The sequence below is a fragment of the Lasioglossum baleicum genome, unplaced genomic scaffold, assembly GCF_051020765.1.
Source record: "Lasioglossum baleicum unplaced genomic scaffold, iyLasBale1 scaffold1966, whole genome shotgun sequence".
NCBI lineage: Eukaryota > Metazoa > Arthropoda > Insecta > Hymenoptera > Halictidae > Lasioglossum > Lasioglossum baleicum.
The window spans coordinates 10,005-29,994 of NW_027471025.1; the positions used below are offsets into that span (position 1 = coordinate 10,005).

A 19,990-nucleotide genomic window follows, 5' to 3' on the forward strand; every position below is an offset into this window, starting at 1 on the left:
CGGTGGAACAGGTACGAAAGCGACTCGAGCACGTTTTCCTAGGTACCGAGTAGGGAGCATCCGACTGGTGCTCACGGAGCTAGCTACCCCACCATGGTCTGACTCGGAGAAGGCCAGGATGGGAGTGGCCAAGCGTTAGTTACTCCGGCGGCGAGTGGTCGAGAAGGCTAGTCAGGATCAGGAAAGCGATCTGTCGAGGTCCAGCTCAGTTGTCGAAGGACTACGGTGTCGAAAGGAGACAGGTGTCTGGCCGCGATCCAACGAGAGGAGAGCGGGGATCAGAAAGAGGCTGGATCGCGAGCAGATTGATCCTGATCGACGTGGTGGAACGAGTGGCTTGCGCACACTGACGGATTCCGAGTGACAAGTTGGAGGAAGGAAGAAGCTTCTGCGAGGAGATTCAGTGGGATACGCTGTGATTCGTTCGACGTCGCTCGCGGTTTCGGCAGACACTCCTTTCTGGGGATAGTGATAAGCTTCGTCTCGTGATTTAAGCCGGTTCGTCATTTGGTGAAGCTGCTACGCAGGCAGGAACAGTGGTGTGAGAGAGCTTTTGTGGCGTTTTGTGAGAGGAAGACCGGTGGCGCGACCGCGCTGAGATGACGGTGACCACTAACTTCTCGATGATGCGACCTTGCTTCACTGGATACCCTTTTCAAGGTAAGACCACCAGCCGAGATCCTCCTCGAGAGGTCCGAGCTTTCGCGGATGTAGAATTTCTCGCTTTCGCGTTTGGGACATTCGAAATGCCAGTGACGATTCTCTGAACTCCGTTGCTGGCTTAATTTATCGAAGTCGATCGCGAAAGCTCGATCACTGGGCTAGCTAAGAGATTCTACGAATTTTGGGGGCGCGAGAGAAGATCGGAGAACATCGGGGTAGATATTGAAGGGTTGAGAAACGAGTGAAAGAATAAATTGAAATTAGGATTCTGCGATGTTTCGAGGTGCAACGGCGATTGAAATTTTACAACCGGCCCCGGTGGCAGAAAAGTCTAACAGATTCGGCCAACTGGCTGTTCCGTGAGATTTTAAACGGGCCTTTGATATATAACCTTACCTGGCCCGAGAAGACCGGAACATTACCATTAATGACCGCCATAAATAACGAAATATATTTTTCGAGGGGCTTGCCGTCGCTCTACTATACTCGCTTTTCCACTTTGTACGCCTCCATTCACCTTTTTCTCTTTGGCCAAAAAAAAAATCTTCCAACGCTCGAACACTGTTTGAACAATGTTCTAGCAGTTAACTAAGGAATTAGTCGAATTTCGAACGATCGTTCGACGAGCGAACGATGATATTCGGGGATTAGAATCGAAACTCGATTAAAATTCGTAAAAATTCGCGTTTTTGGACAGCTCTCGCTAGATTCGGAATTTTATCGGGAAACCCTTGTTTACTTCTCCGCGAACTTCGAGATTTGAGGAGATTTCGCAAGAGTCTATTTCTAAACGAAGAGAAGAAAACACGAGGGAATCGGAAAGTCGTCCAAGATCTAACAGAGATTTCTTCCCGGTGGTTCTACGAGAAATCGAAAATGGACCGTGTAATTGTCAAACTTGTCGAGCATTGTTGGCCTTCGTGTTCGCAAAATCACCGATCCCGAGGACTTTGCGAGCGGCTCTCCTCGGGACTTTCAAAAATAGACTTTCCGTCCTACGTTTATGGCCTCGTAAATTTCAATGCTTTTCCACGCAGTTCTCCGTTGCGTTTCACCATCTAGCCCCCGAAAATCCACGCTTCGAAAGGGCCACAAATTCTATTCCCGATTAAATCGTCGATTAACCATCGATCCGGTGATCGGAGATCCGAATGACCCGACGCGTGGAGACGTTGCGATCGAAAAATTACGTAAACTGCCACCGCAAACAGCCAGTCTTGAATTATTATTTTCACCGACGATAATTATCCTTTCAACGAGGATCGTTAGACGTCGAATCCCGTAAGAAATGACAGTTAAATGCCTCGACGAAAGAGGTAGAATACGAGAACGATGGGAATGAAGAGGTTCGCCGGTGAATTTTGCATTCTCGTTTGTTGTTTGCTCGGACAGTAGTCGATCATTTGTCACTGTCCAGCATTACGCACGGTGTTTAATTGCATGCAACGATTAGTCACCGAATCGTACATCGGTGGCTTGTATGCAAAATGGAAGCGTTTAACGGGCGCGGAACGTGTAATTAAATATTCCTGGAAGATTAATAACGCTGCGGATGCGTTTTCGCAATTGCGCGTGCGTCGCATCGGCGATGGTTAATTATTTTACAGAATGTTGCAACTCGCAACCGTGAGAAGTAAAAGCCCGGCGCTCAATGGCGACTCGTTTCTCGGAAGTTAGGCTTCCGTTGTCGAAAATTCGGCGCCTAGAACAGAATCGGGATGAACCTTTCGTTAACACCCTCCAATTAAAACGCTCCTCGTTCCATCCTGTTCTCTAGACAGCTTTCTTCTTATTCGTAATTGCAAGTAGATATTTATTCGAAACTGTAACAGTAGATTCCAGAAGCGCGATGCATCTGGAACTGCAAGTTGTTATAGGGGAAACTTGAGAGAGTACAGCAAAGTCTGTTTTACTTCGACCAGCAAAGTCGATTAAATTTCACGGACACGTTTCTTGATCGAGATTAAGGGTGAAATAGTAAATTTCCAGGCAACAAAGAGCGTACTGTGTCGACGTTTTACGAAATCGAGCATGTCGCGGTTTTTGACAACAAATTTTCCCAACCGCGAAACTCGGCAAAAATGGCGAAGCACGAATGGTTTTTTCCCTCTTCCCTGGATAATAATTGAAATCCGTGAATAAACGAATCGTGGCCGATGAAAAATCGAGCCAATTAGCAAAACAATTAACAGCGGCGGTTTTTTTCAACCCCCTCGAACCGGCCAGCGTTCTCTAGGAGGAAAAAACTTGTGCCCCGTTCGCCGGTTTTTCGGCCCTCGAGTACACCCGATGCATAACTCGGCTTATGCAACCGATTCTGCGCAATCGAAACCGTCGTTTCGCCGTTTTTTTTCCGCCCGCTTGCAGTCATTTTTCTTCGTTGGTTCGTTACGTGAACGCCGATTCGTCGGTTCAGTTCCTCTTTCCTCCCGTCAAGGTGACGCGATTCTCGGAGCGATCGCTCACCGTGGGAAACCGGGAAATTTCGAATCAGCAACAATGTAACGATCGGGCTTTTTTCGCGGGTTTTCCGCTTGGAAGGATCAGGCATGCGGTCGATCTCGGCAGCCTTTCCCGAAAAACGCGCGAATTTCTACCGCGGCGCGGAAAAAATCGAAAGCGAGGAAAATCGAGCGTTTCGTTAACCAGCGACCCCCTTCTGGCCCCCTTTTTCACGATCGTTCACCTTCCACGTTAATCGGCAAAATCTCTACCGGAGGAAAGTAGCCCGAGAGATAGCTGAAGAAGATTTTCCGAATCCCGGCCGGCGTTTGTCGCGACTCGAACATCCTTTCGACACCTTGGAATTCCACGGAACTGATTTTCCGCGGGAAAAAAAGCATTTTTCGCGCCGCGAGAGATTTCCATTAAAAATCGCCGATCATGGAAAAAGGATAAAAATCGCCTGGCGGCTAATGTAACGGATGAAAAAAGATCCGTACACACTTGCACGCGATTATGTTAGAGGTGTCTACTCGAGCGTGTGAAGATTTTTTTCAAGCACACCGCGGTGGCTGGCGGATAATTGCGAGGTGAGCGGATCTAGGAGTATCTAGGAATATTAAGCGACAACAATAATAATAATTCGTTTTTCTCCGATGATGTCTCGCATCGGCGATCAGCGACGTTCCATCGCTGCTGGCCACCTCGTTTTTCCTCTCGTTACGAAGCTCTGACTCACACGCGGGTCGCGAATTTCTCGGCCGGGCACGAGCGGAGTCGCGATTTCGTCGGAACCTGCCGGCACGTCGCTGTGGCAAACGCTCTGTTACGTTCGGATTTACTGCCGCGCTTTTTTTCACGCCCGTTTCAAGGCTCCAGCAGCGGAGAAAAATTCGCCGGCTGCTGAAAGTAGATCTAGGTCCACCGGGGAACGAACTTCGGTCCGACTGACCCTTGCTGCAGCTAGAGATCGTGGTTAGAAGAACTTTCTTAAATGCTCGATGAAACGATCTACACGCGAGGATCCAAGTGTTTGAAATGTAAAAATCGTTGGTACGCGTCAAGGATGAGAGAGAGGTTCCCGACTCGGTATGCAATTGGCTGGAAAATTATGACGTAATAGTAATCGTTTTAATTGGAACGGAGAAGGGTAACGATAGTTTTAGCCTGTGACGATATTCGATACATCACTGAAAAGGAAGATCCGAAGTTACTATGAGATTTATCTTGATAATAGCATTTCGATTTCCAAAATTTTGCAATCGTAACAATAACTCGAAGCTTTCCTTGTATTTTTACAATCCAGTGTGTCCCGGAATGAAGACGAAGTTGCTAGAATTTCGATTTCCAAAATTTCACACGACCCTTCCAGATTTGCAATCGTCTGCGCAACGATTCGGAGCTTTCCTTTCGTTCTAGTTTCTATTCTTAGAAACTCTAGTAGAAAATAAAATCGTTCGGACGAAGAATGAAATTGTTTCGATATGTCGCCGGTAGTTCTAACGAGCCGCGACTCTCGCGAATGTTCAAAATCTGCTGTCAGAGTAGGGACCTAGATTTTCGGAGTGGTTCGAAAGCGTCGCGACGCAAAGAAATCGCGAGGCGAGCAGTGGTATCCGATCGCGATCTCGCGACGTAGATTACAGACGAATTACACGCTATCAGTGTCGTAAACCCTTTTAGATTCGCTGGCCTTATCGTTATTTATGCGACCGTGCGCGCTAACCGACCGGTGACGCCTTCCTCGTCGGCTTCCTCTCCTTTTTCCACTCCCTCGTCCTGAAACACAGAGGAAGCACGTCGACTCGAAGGCGGAACGATAGATCCGAGTTTCTCTTTGCTTCTCTCTATATTCTCGCGGCGGGCGAGCGTTGCCACGAGCGAGTACCAACGATCCGCGATTTTGCAATCGACCTTCGATCGACGAATCGCTCCTGGCCGGAAGGACAACGGCGATAAACCGGGATTAAGAATGACAAGGAAGATTTATGGCCGGAGAGAAAATTTATTAGAAATCTGTGTTACGTCGACTCGGAATTTTATGTACTCGCGGATCGGTGTTTCCAGCGATGTAGCTTTATTTTCTAAGATGCCTCCGATACGCCAGATTTTTCTTCATTCTCGACACTCTCTGTCGCAGATTTGGGATCGATACCAGGTCAAGGGCGCGTCAATCAGCTAGGCGGTGTGTTTATAAACGGAAGACCACTGCCCAATCACATTCGACTGAAAATCGTCGAGATGGCTGCTGCCGGTGTCAGACCTTGCGTCATTTCCAGGTAAAAGTCTTCACGATCGTTCGAATAATTATTTCGTATCGAATAACAATATAAGAATACTAGAGTTTAATTCGATTTATCGTGGTAACAGGCAACTGAGGGTGTCGCACGGATGCGTCTCGAAGATCTTGAACCGATATCAAGAAACCGGAAGCATCAGGCCAGGCGTGATCGGCGGCAGCAAGCCGAGGGTAGCCACGCCGGAAGTGGAGGCCAGAATCGAGGAGTACAAACGCGACAATCCGGGAATTTTCTCGTGGGAGATCCGGGACAGGCTGATCAAGGAGGGAATCTGCGATAGAACCAGCGCCCCCAGCGTTTCCGCCATCTCAAGGCTTCTCAGAGGTCGCGACCCCGAGGACGAGGCTAAACTTGGCGACGGTAAGTTGTAATTTCAAAGGTTCTTCCTGTTTCTTATTTTTATTCCACGAAATTGCCGCGCGGATTAATCTCCCGAGGAGCACTGGCACATGCGCGTGCCTTTAATTTTCCAAACGAATTCTTTTACGTAATTACCTTTCGACGAATAATTAACCTTCGAGCCCAACTACCGAGTAACACCGCACGCTGTATTACCTTTCTCGGGAAAACGAAGAGGTAACTTTCATCCTTTAACATCGCTGGGTATTCGAAAGAATCGTTATCATCGGGGAATATCGGGAAGAATTCCGATCGGTTTCGTATCCGTTTAAATTCTCGCGTTCAATTATCGCGTCTCGTGGTAAATACCGCGACCGGATGACAAATTTCAATTAACCTCGGGACGAAAATCTTCTTGCGTTTCTAACTCGAGCCCGATAATTTATTCGATCCGGTGAAAAAAGGAAAATTGCATATTAACGCGGTGTATTCCTTTCCAATCGCCTTGACAAAAACTCCTTTGATCGAGAGCACACCGGACACTCGGTGTCTCTTCCCAGCCGGCCTGACCAAGATTGATGATCCAGGTGAATCAGTGAATTAGCCTCTCGCAAATATTCCCGTAACAGCGCCACCGTGCAAAATTAGATTATAACAACACCGGCTCATAATTTGGTCCTCGGGGCCCTCGTTACGCGAGGTCCCTCGAAATTGAATCGACCGGCCCTTTTTGCATTCCCTAATTTTCTTCGCGAATAACAGGGACATTATTCTTCGTGTTTATAACTGGAAATCGACACGGCCTCGAATTTTCCAAAATTTCCATGTCCTCCGACACATTGCGATTACTTCCCGGAATCCGCGTCTCGTATTTTTACCCGATTTTTCCTCTCCGGCATTTCAATACCTCGAGGAAAAGTTAGTTGAAATTCGCATATCTATCCGTTTCGTTTCTATTCCACCCTGGCGAAATTTCATCCATAAAATTTTTCACTCTCCTTCTCCACCGTCTTATTATCCCGAGAACCGTGATAATAATAATAATAATTCGCACGAGGAATGTTCAACAGCAAAGGTGATTCGTCTCGATTCGTTTAATTTTCCAGAACACGACGCGTCTTCTATCCCCCGTTGGATGAAACGCGTTTCGCATACCCTCTTGTCCATTTTATTACCTGGTGAATCAGAAAACTCGCGTCTGCCGGGAAGGATTGTGACCAATTCGTGATTAACAGCAGGTTGGAAACTCGCGTTTCCATCGTTGCGTTTCGCCGCGCGAGGAGTGAGACGTGTTTCCTCGAGGTGTTCCTTTTATCTCGCTGGCTGTTTTATTATCCCGGGACCGGGGAAGCCGTGGTTTCCCTAGGAAAGGTTCGGTGGCATAGCAAAAGCAATTTGTCGGGCAAGTGGAACACGATCTTAGCGAGGCGTTCGCGTGCGTCGCTCGGCCAGAATTTTATCGCTCGTATATCGGCTTATAAAATTTTCACGCCGCGTTTCGCGGCCGCGCGCGCGAAAAATCCGCGGTTTTCAGGGAAGCAGCGGGGGGGAAAAAGAGAGGCGGGGAAGAGGGGAACGTGTCCGCGATAAAAGCGACCATTAACGTAACAGCTTCCTGCGCAACGTAATATTCCGACCCGAGGGAAAATTACCACGCGGGCAATTACGTAGGGGATCAAAAGTGGAGCTTAGCGTAGTAGTTCGCAGTTAATTCGCGCTCCACGTTGAAACTTTCCTCCGAGACTCTTTAATCATCAACGGAAGATTCGAAAAAACGCCTTTCTTGGTTACCGTGCTACGCCATTTTCCTTCCTTTTGCTTTTCCGCAGCGATCGCGTGTACCCCGTCGATCGAAATCGTAGAAATCCCCGCAGAAAGAGAGAGAGAAAGAAAGAGAGAGTTACACTGAAAAAATTAACGAGCCTCTGCCCGAAATTTCGACTTATCTTTTCCAATGGAAAGTATCGAGACGTGAAATTTGCGAAATTTTTGCCTCGCCGTAAAAGCGTCGAGATTCGTGGCTCGATAAGTAAACTCGACGTTGATACGGATTATTCCCACGACTCGGCTATCAGGAACGATCGCTCCGGGAATCTGCGAGCGGTAGGGCGACAGAAGAAAATTATCAAAGCAACAAATTACAAGAAATTACAAACCTCGCTTCCTCCCTGCGCTCGCACGCGCGCGCGAGCGCACACGGCTTGGCCGAGCGTCGAGGTCTCCGGGAGAAAAAGGAAAAGCGGAGAGAACAAGACAACCTCGACGTGGTTACTTCCGCGATCTCGTTCGTTCTCACCCCTCCTTCTCTCGGGGAAACTGAAAAGGGAAAGAAAAGCAGGTGGATGTGGCGCAAAACGCGGCTTAATAGCCGCGAACGAACGGGATAAGGGGACCGGGAACTGGAACGCGATAGTCGAAGGCAGGATAGACGGAGGATCGACACGCCCCATCAGCTGGCCGCGTAGACCACCAAGGATCCCGTCCGGGATCTCTTCACGAAACGGTGAATGAATAAATTAAATGGTCGCACATTAATCAGCCCGGCGTTTCTCGATCTTCGAAATTACCGGTTAACGTTCGCCGCCGCGAACAGTCGGTAGCCTGGCGCGGCTCTGTAATTTCCTCGCCGCCCGGTACATGCCCACGTGCACGTCCGAAACGTTGGATAGGTGGTGCGGAATCGGGTGCACGAAACCGTCGGTCCGGGTGAATGCGCTCGATTCCGCAAATTTTTGCTTTCTTCGCTTTTCTCGCGCCGCGCGTGTCTCGACAATGGCGTAGAACAGGTCGAGGAACGGTCGGCAATTCTGTTCACTGTTTTCGCCGGGATTCCGAGTTTCGGGTCAAGGATCGACGGAGATCGGGGGAAATGAGACGAGGTTATCGGGAAATTGCGAGTGTCTCGATAACGGCGTGGTACAGGTCGAGGAACGGTCAGCAATTGTTTTCTCTGTTTTCACTGTTTTCACCTGGACACCAGGAGCAGAGTTTCAGAATAGGAATCGACAGAGATCAGGGAAAGCGAGCCGAGGTTATCGGGAAATTGCGACGGTAGTCAGATGGGAATTAATGTGCCACGCAGGCGGAGATTAGGCGTACGATAGGCCGGGAAATTATGGGTACAGAGAGTTGGGAATTGGAACTGCAGTTGGACGGGAATTAATGCGGCTAGGAGAATGGGTGTGTGGTAGGTGGGGAAATTACGAGGAAGTTGGAAGCTGGAGTCGGATGTGGTTCTCTTGAAATTCGCGCGGCTACGAGACGATAATTGGGTGTGTCGCGTGTTGGGAAATCGGGAACGTGGACAGGTGGTATGTAAAATCGTGGCGGGAAATTATGGTTGGGTAGGTTGTAGAATTAGTGCCAGCAGAGAGGAATAATTGTATTAATTAAGGGCGCTAGTTAAGGACGATATGAGATACAGAAGCAGGAGATTGATTTAAGATGTAGACGTAAGGAAGTTAAGTAACTGGGCTGGAAACTAGAAAGTAGTAGAAAGGAGTGAGAAAATGTATTCCAAAATGGCATACTCTCTTCTTAAATATAGAATCTCGGCTCCTCGTGTCGATCTATCTTTGACGCGCCGAAATTTCTATTTCCGGCAAGAGAATGTAAAGCCAAACCGTGTATTTATTTACAATTTACACTTCGTCGATCTCACGGATTAATTTTATTGATATTTCTATCTTAAGTTCCAAAGCGAAAATTTTTGGAGCACGTGGAACGTCTAGGACGGGAATACAGCGATCAACGCTGAAAATTTCTCACGATTTGTGGGGGTTGTTTCGACTGTGAGCGACAAGACAAATGAAAGCTTTAAACCGACGGTGGTCCATCGGTGGGGTCACTCGGAAATGCTTGCCGGCGAAGATGAAAGAGCAAAACGAGAAGAAACTGCTGGTAGATTTGTAAGTCGATCGGCCCGATGGTCGGGTGCCCTTTGAAAACAAAAAGAGGAGGGCAAAAACAACGTGTTACCACAGCGGGGGTGAGAAAGTTAAAAAGGCGCCGACCGTTCGGTGCTCGAACTTGTCAAACCGCCGCGAAGATTCCTTCGTTTCTTTTAATTCGCCGATATAAACGAGGTATCGCGCGATCAACGTCTCCGGAAACTGCATTAACAACGACGAATAGAGGTAAAACGCCTCGACTGTTAATTATCGTAATTATCGAGAGATTTTTCGCCGATACTCGACGCGAACGTTTCCGAAAATTCTGCCATCTGGAAAATTAACGTCGCGAGTCCGGAAATATTTTATTCCCGGAATAACATTTACCAGGATCGGTTAACGTCGAATTTTGCCTTGCTTTTTAAACTCTGCCAGATTTTAGGAGGTTAACCCGTACGTTTCGTGGTTTTCTCGTTGATTATAAGAGATAAAATAGCGCGTGTCGTGTGTTGGTCGACGTCTTTTGGTCCACGTAGCGAGATCGTGTCGAACAGCAACCTAGCAATCTCTCAACCCCCTTGGGGTAATGCAGGGTTCGAAAGTTTGGTAATTACTAGCCGCTCGTGGCCGCTTAGTCCCATGAAAGATGTAATTTCTGTCGTGATTTTGCAAATTCGCCACGTCCGATTTCTACTTTTAAATGAAAACGGCCTCACTCAATGAGCGTCTTTTTCAAAGAACTCTACACGAACTACATATAAGAACCTCCTTCGGGGACCATTTTATTCTCTCGTACTTCCACTATTACGACAAACAAAACCTCTTCGAGAGTCGAACTTTCGAGTGCCTACAAAAATTCCTATCTTTACGGTCATACGCGAATGTACACAAATTTCTCGCCGTTCCTGGCAATTACAACTCGATCAAGGGACAATTGCAGATTAAAATTCGAAGCTAAGTGTCGCACGAACGTCTCGGAAATTCTGTAGGAATCGTTGCGTGAGTCGACACGTCTGTCTTTCACCTTTTACAAGATGGATAGCAAGAAAGTGGAGAATAGAAAGAGGAGAGGGTGTAGAGTTGCAGACAGAAATGCTAACTATGTACAGTGGCTGGCGAAAATGCTCAAACTCTGTATTCCGAAAGCATTCTCTCCAAATTCAAAAATTCATATTTCAACGAAAGCCTGTACATACTTAGGGTATAACGAATTTACACGCAGAGTAATATATTTACCGGTGGATAATGATTTTAAGGGGACTAGAATGACGATCGAAGTGTTAACAGTTTCTTCGTGCGAAATTTTTGCCATTAGCTACGTATGTCAACGATCATGAAAATGGTCTAGGTTTACAAATAAACAAAATTGATCGTGACAAAGCTGTAAACTCGATTCTTGTGTCTTTAGCACAAAACAAGCGACAAAATCGCTGTTGAATTTTTTGCATCAGCCACTTTCACAATTATCGCGCCATTTTATTCCTTCCTGCCTCAAACGAACTCCACAGTGTCCCATACAATTTCCAATTCCAACCATTATCGTGTATAAATTAGGACGTACATGCGTGCCAATATTTACACGTTAAATACGAATTTTGCATCACGGATCTTCCAAAAATTCGTAATTCGATAGTTCCGCAGGGGAGACCTGTCTTCCACTTTGGTCGAAACGATTGGCAAAAGGGTAGAAAATAAAAGAGAAGAAACAAAATGGGGTACAGAGCGCAAGATCTTCTCGAGAATTAATCTCCACAGTGTCCTACGCAGTTTCCGATTCCAACGATTATTACACCAGAATCGGGACTAGTTTGGGAGGTAAATTTCACGTTTAAACTAGGAAAGCATCGATTTCCAAAAAATTCGAAATAGCGGTCGTACGATAAGAAAAAGGATGGAAAACAAAAATGACGGAAGCAAAAGTGATACCGAAGTGGAACCAAGATCTCTTCGAGTGGCAAAATTCGCGTTTGAAGCGGGAAAGCGCGGATCGGTGAAAAATTCGAAATATCGGCGGTTCACCGATATTCACCGTTCACCAAATACCCGTGGTCCAGCCTGGCCGAGATGATCGGGAAAAGGGTGAAAAATAAAAGGGCGGGAAGGCGAGAGGGCGGAGAGCGGGACGAGCGAAACGAGCGGACGCGACGCAAGAAAGGAAAGGGGAAGAAGCGGTCCGTCCGGGAATAGAGTCCGTGTCGAATGGGCATGAACGCGGGGCGTCCCGGCGTCAGGCGTCGTCGGCCGATTAGTCGCGGCCCGTGTAAAGCCAGTCGACAATTTCAAGACGCTCGGCCCGTTCGCCGGAAGAAACAGCCTCGTTCCTTTTTACAAGCGTGTCATCCGTCTCTGCTTTCGCGGGCCGCGATGATGAATCTACGATAATCTAAAAATGCGACCGACCGACCGAGTACTCTCGTGGACCTTCGTTTTTCAGCCGCTCCCGAGAATGCCGGGAGAGAACGAGAGAGAAAGGGAAGACCGTCGCGAGGAGGCTAGACGAGAGATAATTGTCGATTTTTGAATAACCAGGATCGTTTTCTAACCGCCACTCCGGTCGATTGTTTTATATCTCTCGGTTTCTTGCGGGCCTTCGTATAAAATACGCTCGTAGATCGTATCGGAGACATATTGGAGTGCGGGAAATTGAAACGAGCTCGTTAAGCGTTATACGCGAAGATAACTCGAACGTTATCTGGATTGCGAAATTGCCTGGAAAATTACGTATCGAGAAACATCGGCGACGGAATCAGGCGACTTCTCTTAACGATCTCTGACAACTTCCGAGACAGAAATGGTCAATTTTTGATCGAGAATGTCAATCGCGAAGAATCATTCGGTTTCTTTTTTGTTAACCTGTATTTCAAGAGAACCACTGTGATCGTTAAAATTGATTCCACGAATATTAATTACATCATAGGAAAATTGCGTATCGAGGTAATTACAGGATCTCTTGGCGTTTGCTGTACACGTAACGATTCTTAGTAGCCGTAGACGCTAGGGGAACCCCAATTTTGCGGAATATTCTAGTACTGTTTCATCGGTGAACGCGAACCAGATAATCTGGTATTAGAAAAATCGCGTTTTTCCTCGCGGTGGTAATCGTTGAGAGGGGTTGCAGGCGCTCGGAGGTGATTGATTCACCGATGGCAATTGGTGGCGAGTGAACACCGTGGAGGGAAATGGTGAAATAATTCCGTTGGAAAGACTTGGACAGCGTTGGAAAGATTCATTCCGTCGCAATTTGTTGCTCGGTGCAATTTGTCCCGTAAAAAGTGCGCGGATTCGAGGTGAAAGTAAATGTTCATGCAGTAAAACGCGTGCTGGACAATAGAATCGGCGATAACGCGTTTAATCGGCATTTTGCCAGGCGAGAACAAAAAGTTAAATAACAATCCGGCTTCTCGGACGGGTAAACCGATCGAGCCGCGAAAAGTATATAAATTTATCCACGTTTATCGGCGTTTATTAACATTTATTAACGGGAAATAACGAGGAGTTAAGAGAGAAGGTCAAAGTATTTGACGGACACGGAGGAGCACAGACTGGTATCCTTGTTATCAGGATTTCCTTCGACGATCGAAGGGAAAGGATCTCGGAGCGTGTTTTTCTACTGTCATCAGTCATCAGTCATCACTCGTCACTTTTCTTGCGGTCGCCCGGGTGTCCTTGCAGTAAATCATACTTCTTGCACTCGCTCGTGCTCGCGGTCTATTTAATTCTCCGATCGACGTTAATAATTTCATGCTCGAAACATCTTTGTCTCCGTGTTCTATTAACGCTCCTTAATGCGCCGCTGTTAACGCTGACAAATCGCCGATTGCTTCAGAGCACGAGGAATATCTCGATTCGGTAACCTTCGGGCCGATTTTTATCCCCGTTCCTCTTTTTATTTCATTCCAGTTTACTACAGATTCTCGCGAGAGATTGCCACGGGAGACGGTTAAATCGCGAGTTGCGAATTTCTGACTGGAAACCTTTTTTCCGACGAGATCATGACGGTCATGGATGATCGGTGATTTATATTGTCGGAATAAAACGAGCGTTGCCGTGTAAAAAACGGGGAATATTACGAAACGAAAGTAGTACTGTCTAAAAATAAAACATTTAAATGAAAAGAAATTTATGCGAAACCATATATATTATTGGAATTGGATAATTTAAGGAATCTCGTGTTTACTCTTCGGATGGAGTAGTGTATGTTAGCGGATCGTGCAGATATACGGATAATTTGTACAAGAATCTTTTCTTGGACGACGATAATTATATATATATTAGAAACGTACGTCTCTCTTTTCTCTTTCCCTCTCTCGAATAGGATGGTCGTTCAACTTTTTCACTCTCTCTATTCTCGTTTTGCCCTGATCTAACACGCTCCTCTCATCTTCCTTCTACGCTACATTCATTACACGCATACTCGTTTCCATAACAACAAGCTTAGCCTAAACTTGCTCGCATAATCGTTACATACTCGTCCTTCCATACAATCGTCACGCTCTTCACGTCGTAACGTATTAAAATTTATAACAACTAATACCATAGTGCATGTACAGTGCAGTGTTTATACAAAAATAGTTCGAAGCCTACGATACAGATCTCAACCGATCGACGCCACTACGTTGACATTTGAGCAACTCGTATACAAAGGATGTCCCGAAATCCGCGCAAGAAGTAATTTTTACAGAAAAATTACAATTGGAAGGTTTTTAGTTGAAATTGCAAGTTTTTCTTTGGCGTAGTGCTTAATTTTTAATATAATAATCACGTTGTCCTTTTTTTCCGTACCGCACAAACGGCGCAAAATTCGAATCCGTACGTTTGTGTTTGGAAAACTAATTCTTCCGTGAATTCTCGTTCGGCCGGACCTCGTTTGCGGGAAAACCACCCCTTCCGTGCTTCTCGGCGCAATTTCGTGCTGTACAACGCGATACCTTGTACCGAGTGGCAGGTATATAACGGGGAACGATATATAACGGACTGGATGGTGAAATCGAGTGTGAAACAAGCGGTAGAACGGGGAATCGGTGTGCGGCTCCTTTTGAACTCTCGCTCGGCAAAACAAACCGTAAACCAGGACGTGCATTCACCTGCGGATACGTGGTTGAGCAGGTGACACGTGCACTGGAGAATTAATAATTACTAGACGCGACCCCGTCGTTCGTCTACCTTATTCTCGTACTTGCACCCCGTTATTCCTCGCGGCTCTTCTCGAAAGGAACAGGAAATTCGCCGATGAAAATCCTCCTCTTCCGTTCCTTTAATCGTTCCCTATTTTCTACGGAAAATTAATTACATCCTGACCGGGGTTCATGACTCACGATTTATTGCCATTCGTTTCTTGTAGCCTCTCTCGTTATTGAAATCTTCCGAACACAGGAGCACTTATTAATTTTTAATCCTGACGTTACTCCACGCTAGAGCTACCAAGCCAGTCGAAATGACCGGTCTCGGAATGTTATTTTTAGCAATTACTAGAAACGTATACCTGTTCTTCAAAAATTAGCATTGACTCGTGTCCAGATGGGACTGTAATTAATATATATATATTATACATACTTATCTTCGACGTGAAATTACTATCATCGATGCCTGCTATGTTTAGATATCCATTTAATTATCCGCAGAAAATACTTAAGCACAGGTTAATAACGTACGTGCAATCGATTAGTTCCCATTTTCTTCGCGGTAATTAAGAAATCACGAGTTCCACTTTTAATAGAAAAGGTAAATTTTGCTTTCGATATTTTCCAATAGAATCGACAAAATCGCATGTACGTTCAAGGTCGGAAGAAGTTGATTAATCTTTACCGAAGTGAAACGAAGTCACGAATCAAGGCATCGAACGAGAATCTAACGAAATTTCGTTTTGCAGGGAAGACCAGTTCCGGATCCGACTGCGAGAGCGAACCAGGGATTCCTCTGAAGAGGAAGCAACGTAGGAGCAGAACGACCTTCACTGCACATCAGTTGGACGAATTGGAACGAGCATTCGAGAGGACCCAGTACCCTGACATCTACACCAGGGAAGAACTGGCCCAAAGAACGAAGCTGACCGAGGCTAGGATCCAAGTGTGGTTCAGCAACCGAAGAGCCAGGTTGAGGAAGCAGTTGTCCTCCACCACTTCCGGTGGTTACGTCAGCTCCGTCGCATATCCTGCAGCTTCTTACGTTCTTCATCCCCCGGCACCTCCTCATCCACACGCAGCGACGGCCGTTCCACCGAGTCACCCTCATCCACACCCTCATGGACAAACCTTGCCAGACACCACCTTCTCGTCCAGTCAAGGTGAGACGATTTCTCCAGTAATTTCTCTTTTCATTCTTCTCGGAAAAATTTCTATTCCCTCCCGAACCTATATTTTTCGAATCTCGAATATTTCCAGAATTTCCTCCCGACCTAGCGAACGTTTCTTTTTAACTTAACCGTTTGAGTACCACGAGCTTTGAGTTCTTTCTCATTCTTCAGATGTTGTGTCGAGAAAAGCCAAGGTGTTTGGCCGAAACGGACAACTGACGGTCCGAAATTTCTCGAAACGCGTTCAGTCTTTCTCAAACGCATTTACATCGCGCTCTTTGGATTTTTTCGATACGTAATCGCAGGAGCTTTGCTTTTTTTCAATATGCGATCGAAGAAGAGCGATCGCGCTCCTTTGTCAAAAGTCCCTTGTATGCAAACGGTTAATACCGTCTCAACGAATATCTTTACGATCCTTTCCCGGTCCTGAGTCGATCTGTTTCTGGTACCTTGGAAAACAAGAAACGAAAGGAAAGATTTTTCTACGTAGATTCAAACGCGTCGTTGATGTTAACGGGAGCTCGATTAGGGTTGCAAAGTCGGGGCAGAGTGCGTAGTTTATTTCGCGAAGATGGCAAAGCGGTAGGTGCTTTACAAGAGTACCTAATGACGTACTTATGTAATGTACACGGTGGCTGGGTTCATTAGATTCCTAATGACGCACAGATGCGATTCGAGGCACCGAGTGCATCTTGCGTTTGCGCAAAAACGTTGCTCGCGTTGGAAAAAGTTCGGCTAGAGTAATTAACGGAGAAGCCAAGCCATGAAAGCTGAGGGAATTACAGCGTTCTTGCTGCCAATGGAACATTTTGGCAGGAGAGATACGAGATTAATTCTTCGGAGCAGCGGAATTTACGTCGCTTGATCAATTTTAATTGCACCAGATGCAATCTGATACAAGTATAGTAACTCGTTAAGGAAAGCGAAAGGTTTCCAGGCAAGCTAACGGCGAATCGCGAGTTAGATCTACTCGTATGAATCTTCTCTCAATTAAAAAATTAACCTTGTATTAATGTAACGTTGGGACCAATTTGTCGTGAAATTTTTATCACAGAGATTTCACGCAAAATCAGGAGTCTCTAAAAATGATAAATTTTGCCCAGGAAAAATTGTTTTCCTTAGATATATTAATTCTATTTCTCTATGTTATAGTTATTCGGTTGGTGCATATGAAATGTCGGATTTTTAAGCGAATATATAAAACTGCATATCTTTTTTCAAAAGCTGTTTATTCGATCAAAATATGCTCCATTCGCATCGATACACTTTTCCTATCGAGACTTTAAAGCATAGATGCCTGTCTTAAAAAAATTCTGATCTTTAGAATCGATAAACTCTGATATCGAATTGTTCAATCTGTCTTCATTTTCATACCCTTTAGCTCGTAATTTTCTAAATGTTTAGAAAAATGAAAGTCGGTTGGCGAGAGATCCGGTGAATAGGCTGGGTGCTGCAAAACTTCATATTTCATTGGCTCTCGATGAAATCGGGATAGTAACGACGAGCATACGTTCAACCTATCCAGCTTATTTCGCTCAGTTAGTTCGTGCGGTACCCACTTATCCATTTTCTTCACCTTGCCAATTTCAGAGAGATGTCGCAATATCGTTGTATGGTCAATTTTCATCCGGGTAGCCTATTCCCTCGTGAATACAGTTGGATCCTCTTCCACCAATGCCTTCGGATCATCATTTTTCACAGATGTTTTCGGTCTCCCACGCGGATCATTTTGTAGTGAAAAATCAGCGGACCTAAATTTTTCAAACCAACGCTGCACTTTTCGATCATTAACTGTATTCTCCCCAAACGCTTGGTTTATGTTGCGTGCAGCTTTTGCAGCATTATTACCAAGTTTATACTCGTACAAAAAATTATACGAATATCGTTTAGATTCATATCGGTAGAAAATTCAAATGAAATAACAAAAGGGAACACTTTCGAGAAAATCTCCTTTGTTGAAATGTGACTCTGGCAATGGACAGTACGACTGTAAACGTGGTTACGCCAAAACCAAAAGTATAACGAAAACGGGAAGACAAACGTACGCGTGTAAAAAATCCGACATTTCATATGCAGCAACCTAATATTATTACATAATCTTTCTATAACGTAAACTCGTCGCTCTAAATTCGGCAATGAAATAAATTACATTTCGCTAAATGATATCCAAAGACTGGAAATAGCCAAAATATCACTGTCCGACTTGCAGCTAGCCCTCAATTACCGAGAACCTGTCTTTATCTCCTGATCGTCGGCCAATTCGCTAATCTTCGCTGCCTTTAGTTCCAGAGCTGTATTCCTCGCACCACGGGACGATGTCGCACCAGCTGGCGTCAGATTCGACTCGTCTGCCCTCTTCCGTTGGATCCACGCCGACCTACGGGCTTCCGGCGTCAGTGACCTACCCCAGCTCCCTTTTGCCAGCGACATCGTCCACCAGCACCACTCACATGAGCCACCAAGTGTCTCCGGTGGCCGCATCCTCGACCTACCAGCAGGCCAGCGGCCACCAGCTCCCGCCAACCCCTAACTCTCTGGTCACCATGATGGGCCCAAACTCCGGCAGCTCGAACCCGGCGTCAGACCAGCTCACCTCGTCGGATCTGCCCATCAGCTCGGTGTCGCCTGTCCAACAGCAGCAGCAACAACCGCAAGGCAGCCAGGGAAGCACATCGCCGTCGTGGAACCTGCCGATCTCTGCTGCCGGAAGAGTCGGCCTGCCTAGTCCACCGACTGGTCTTCAGCAACCACACGCGCACACCGCACATCCTCATCAAGCTTTTGCCAGCCACTACGGCGCCCAGGGATTCCAACAACCACCTAGACCTGCTCCTCATCAACCGTTCTACAGCTGGTACTGAACAATCGGGGTTCAGCAGGGTCGAGGGAGTCTCGGAAGATCTTTGACGAAACAAAGAAGTGTCGGAGACTGTTCACTGCTGACTCGAGAGGACATAGTTGAACGATAGAGCGAGTTGGATGATCAGAGAGATCTTTCGAGAGGCTAGGTAGGGTAGAGTCGTTAGACTGTTAGGTGACGCTGAAATGCGAGAGAATGATTTTCAACCCTTTTCGCTACGGATGCCGTATATATCCGGCATCCGCGTGATGACCTGTGGGTTCGGGTGCCGTATATATCCGACCACTTGCACATACGAGCGCCGCCTGTCGTCAGGAAAAGAACTTACTTTTCGGCGCGGTTCACCGTTCAGTGGTGTCACTCCGGCGGAGCGGACTACCGTAGCGAAAGGGTTAAAGATGCAGCAGGGAGATTCCCTCAGGAAGTTCAGGTTGATCTTTAGTAAGATCAGGTTGATAGAATCATCGGAGGTTGATGATATGCAGCGATAGCAGAGGAATGGAGCAGAAGTGCCTTTATATAGTAATTTAACTTTGCAAAATGGGTAGAAGATGGATAGATGAAGGGTCGTTGCTAGAGGAAACCCTACGTGAAACTTTGTAAATGCAGAGAGTCGTCAGTTTTGAAGGAACTAGATGTTTGCAAGTGCCTGATTAAATGTTTAAACGAATCGAGGTTCTACCATGTTTATAAATAATTGTACAGTTAATTAAACCACTGCATGAGTTGTAAAAAGGATTTCCTTTTGTTGTACATAGTAGGTTCTATTTAATTGTTAATTTTAGTAGGAAAATTGAAACGAAGGATGATTAAAATGAACTTTCGCTACAAAATTTCGAAGCTCAATGAAACGGCGAGGAAGTAATTACTTGTTTAGATAATTATTCACCGTGAAAATTGGAATGTTTGCGCAACAGGGATAATTGTTGCCATTGCGTATCAAAATTTTGTAAATTAAAATATTTTAAGACAGGAAAATGAATAACGGAGAAATGTGTCTGTTAACGAAATAATTGTGCGAAAAATTATGCGAAAAAATTGAATCTAGACATTTAACGAAGTAATTCTCGTGGTGGAAAAATTAGTAGAATGTTAAATTCCTTCGACGAAATTCCTTGGGGACAAACGAGTCCAGTGATTGTACTCTAAGGTCGCGTCGAGTCGAAACTGGAAACGCTATGGCGATGATCGGAGGCAGTTTGCG

At 46.0% G+C, this 19,990-nt stretch overlaps 1 protein-coding gene across 1 annotated transcript; it reads left to right on the forward strand.

The window, feature by feature from the left end:
• The first annotated feature begins 599 nt into the window (after window positions 1-599).
• On the forward strand, window positions 600-18,787 carry LOC143221144 (protein gooseberry-like). The gene is made up of 5 exons (XM_076446660.1): window positions 600-660; window positions 5,246-5,384; window positions 5,476-5,765; window positions 15,504-15,917; window positions 18,210-18,787. Exons 1-5 carry the CDS (start codon window positions 600-602, stop codon window positions 18,785-18,787), a joined length of 1,482 nt encoding a protein of 493 aa, XP_076302775.1.
• The last annotated feature ends 1,203 nt before the right edge of the window (window positions 18,788-19,990 follow it).

What these genes read in the sequence shown, in the direction of transcription:
- LOC143221144 (XM_076446660.1), top strand. Translation starts at nt 600, where the DNA reads ATGACGGTGACCACTAACTTCTCGATGATGCGACCTTGCTTCACTGGA. An exon ending in CACTGGATACCCTTTTCAAG is followed by an intron (nt 661 to 5,245) that starts GTAAGACCACCA and finishes TCTCTGTCGCAG; the next exon opens with ATTTGGGATCGATACCAGGT. An exon ending in CGAGGCTAAACTTGGCGACG is followed by an intron (nt 5,766 to 15,503) that starts GTAAGTTGTAAT and finishes TTCGTTTTGCAG; the next exon opens with GGAAGACCAGTTCCGGATCC.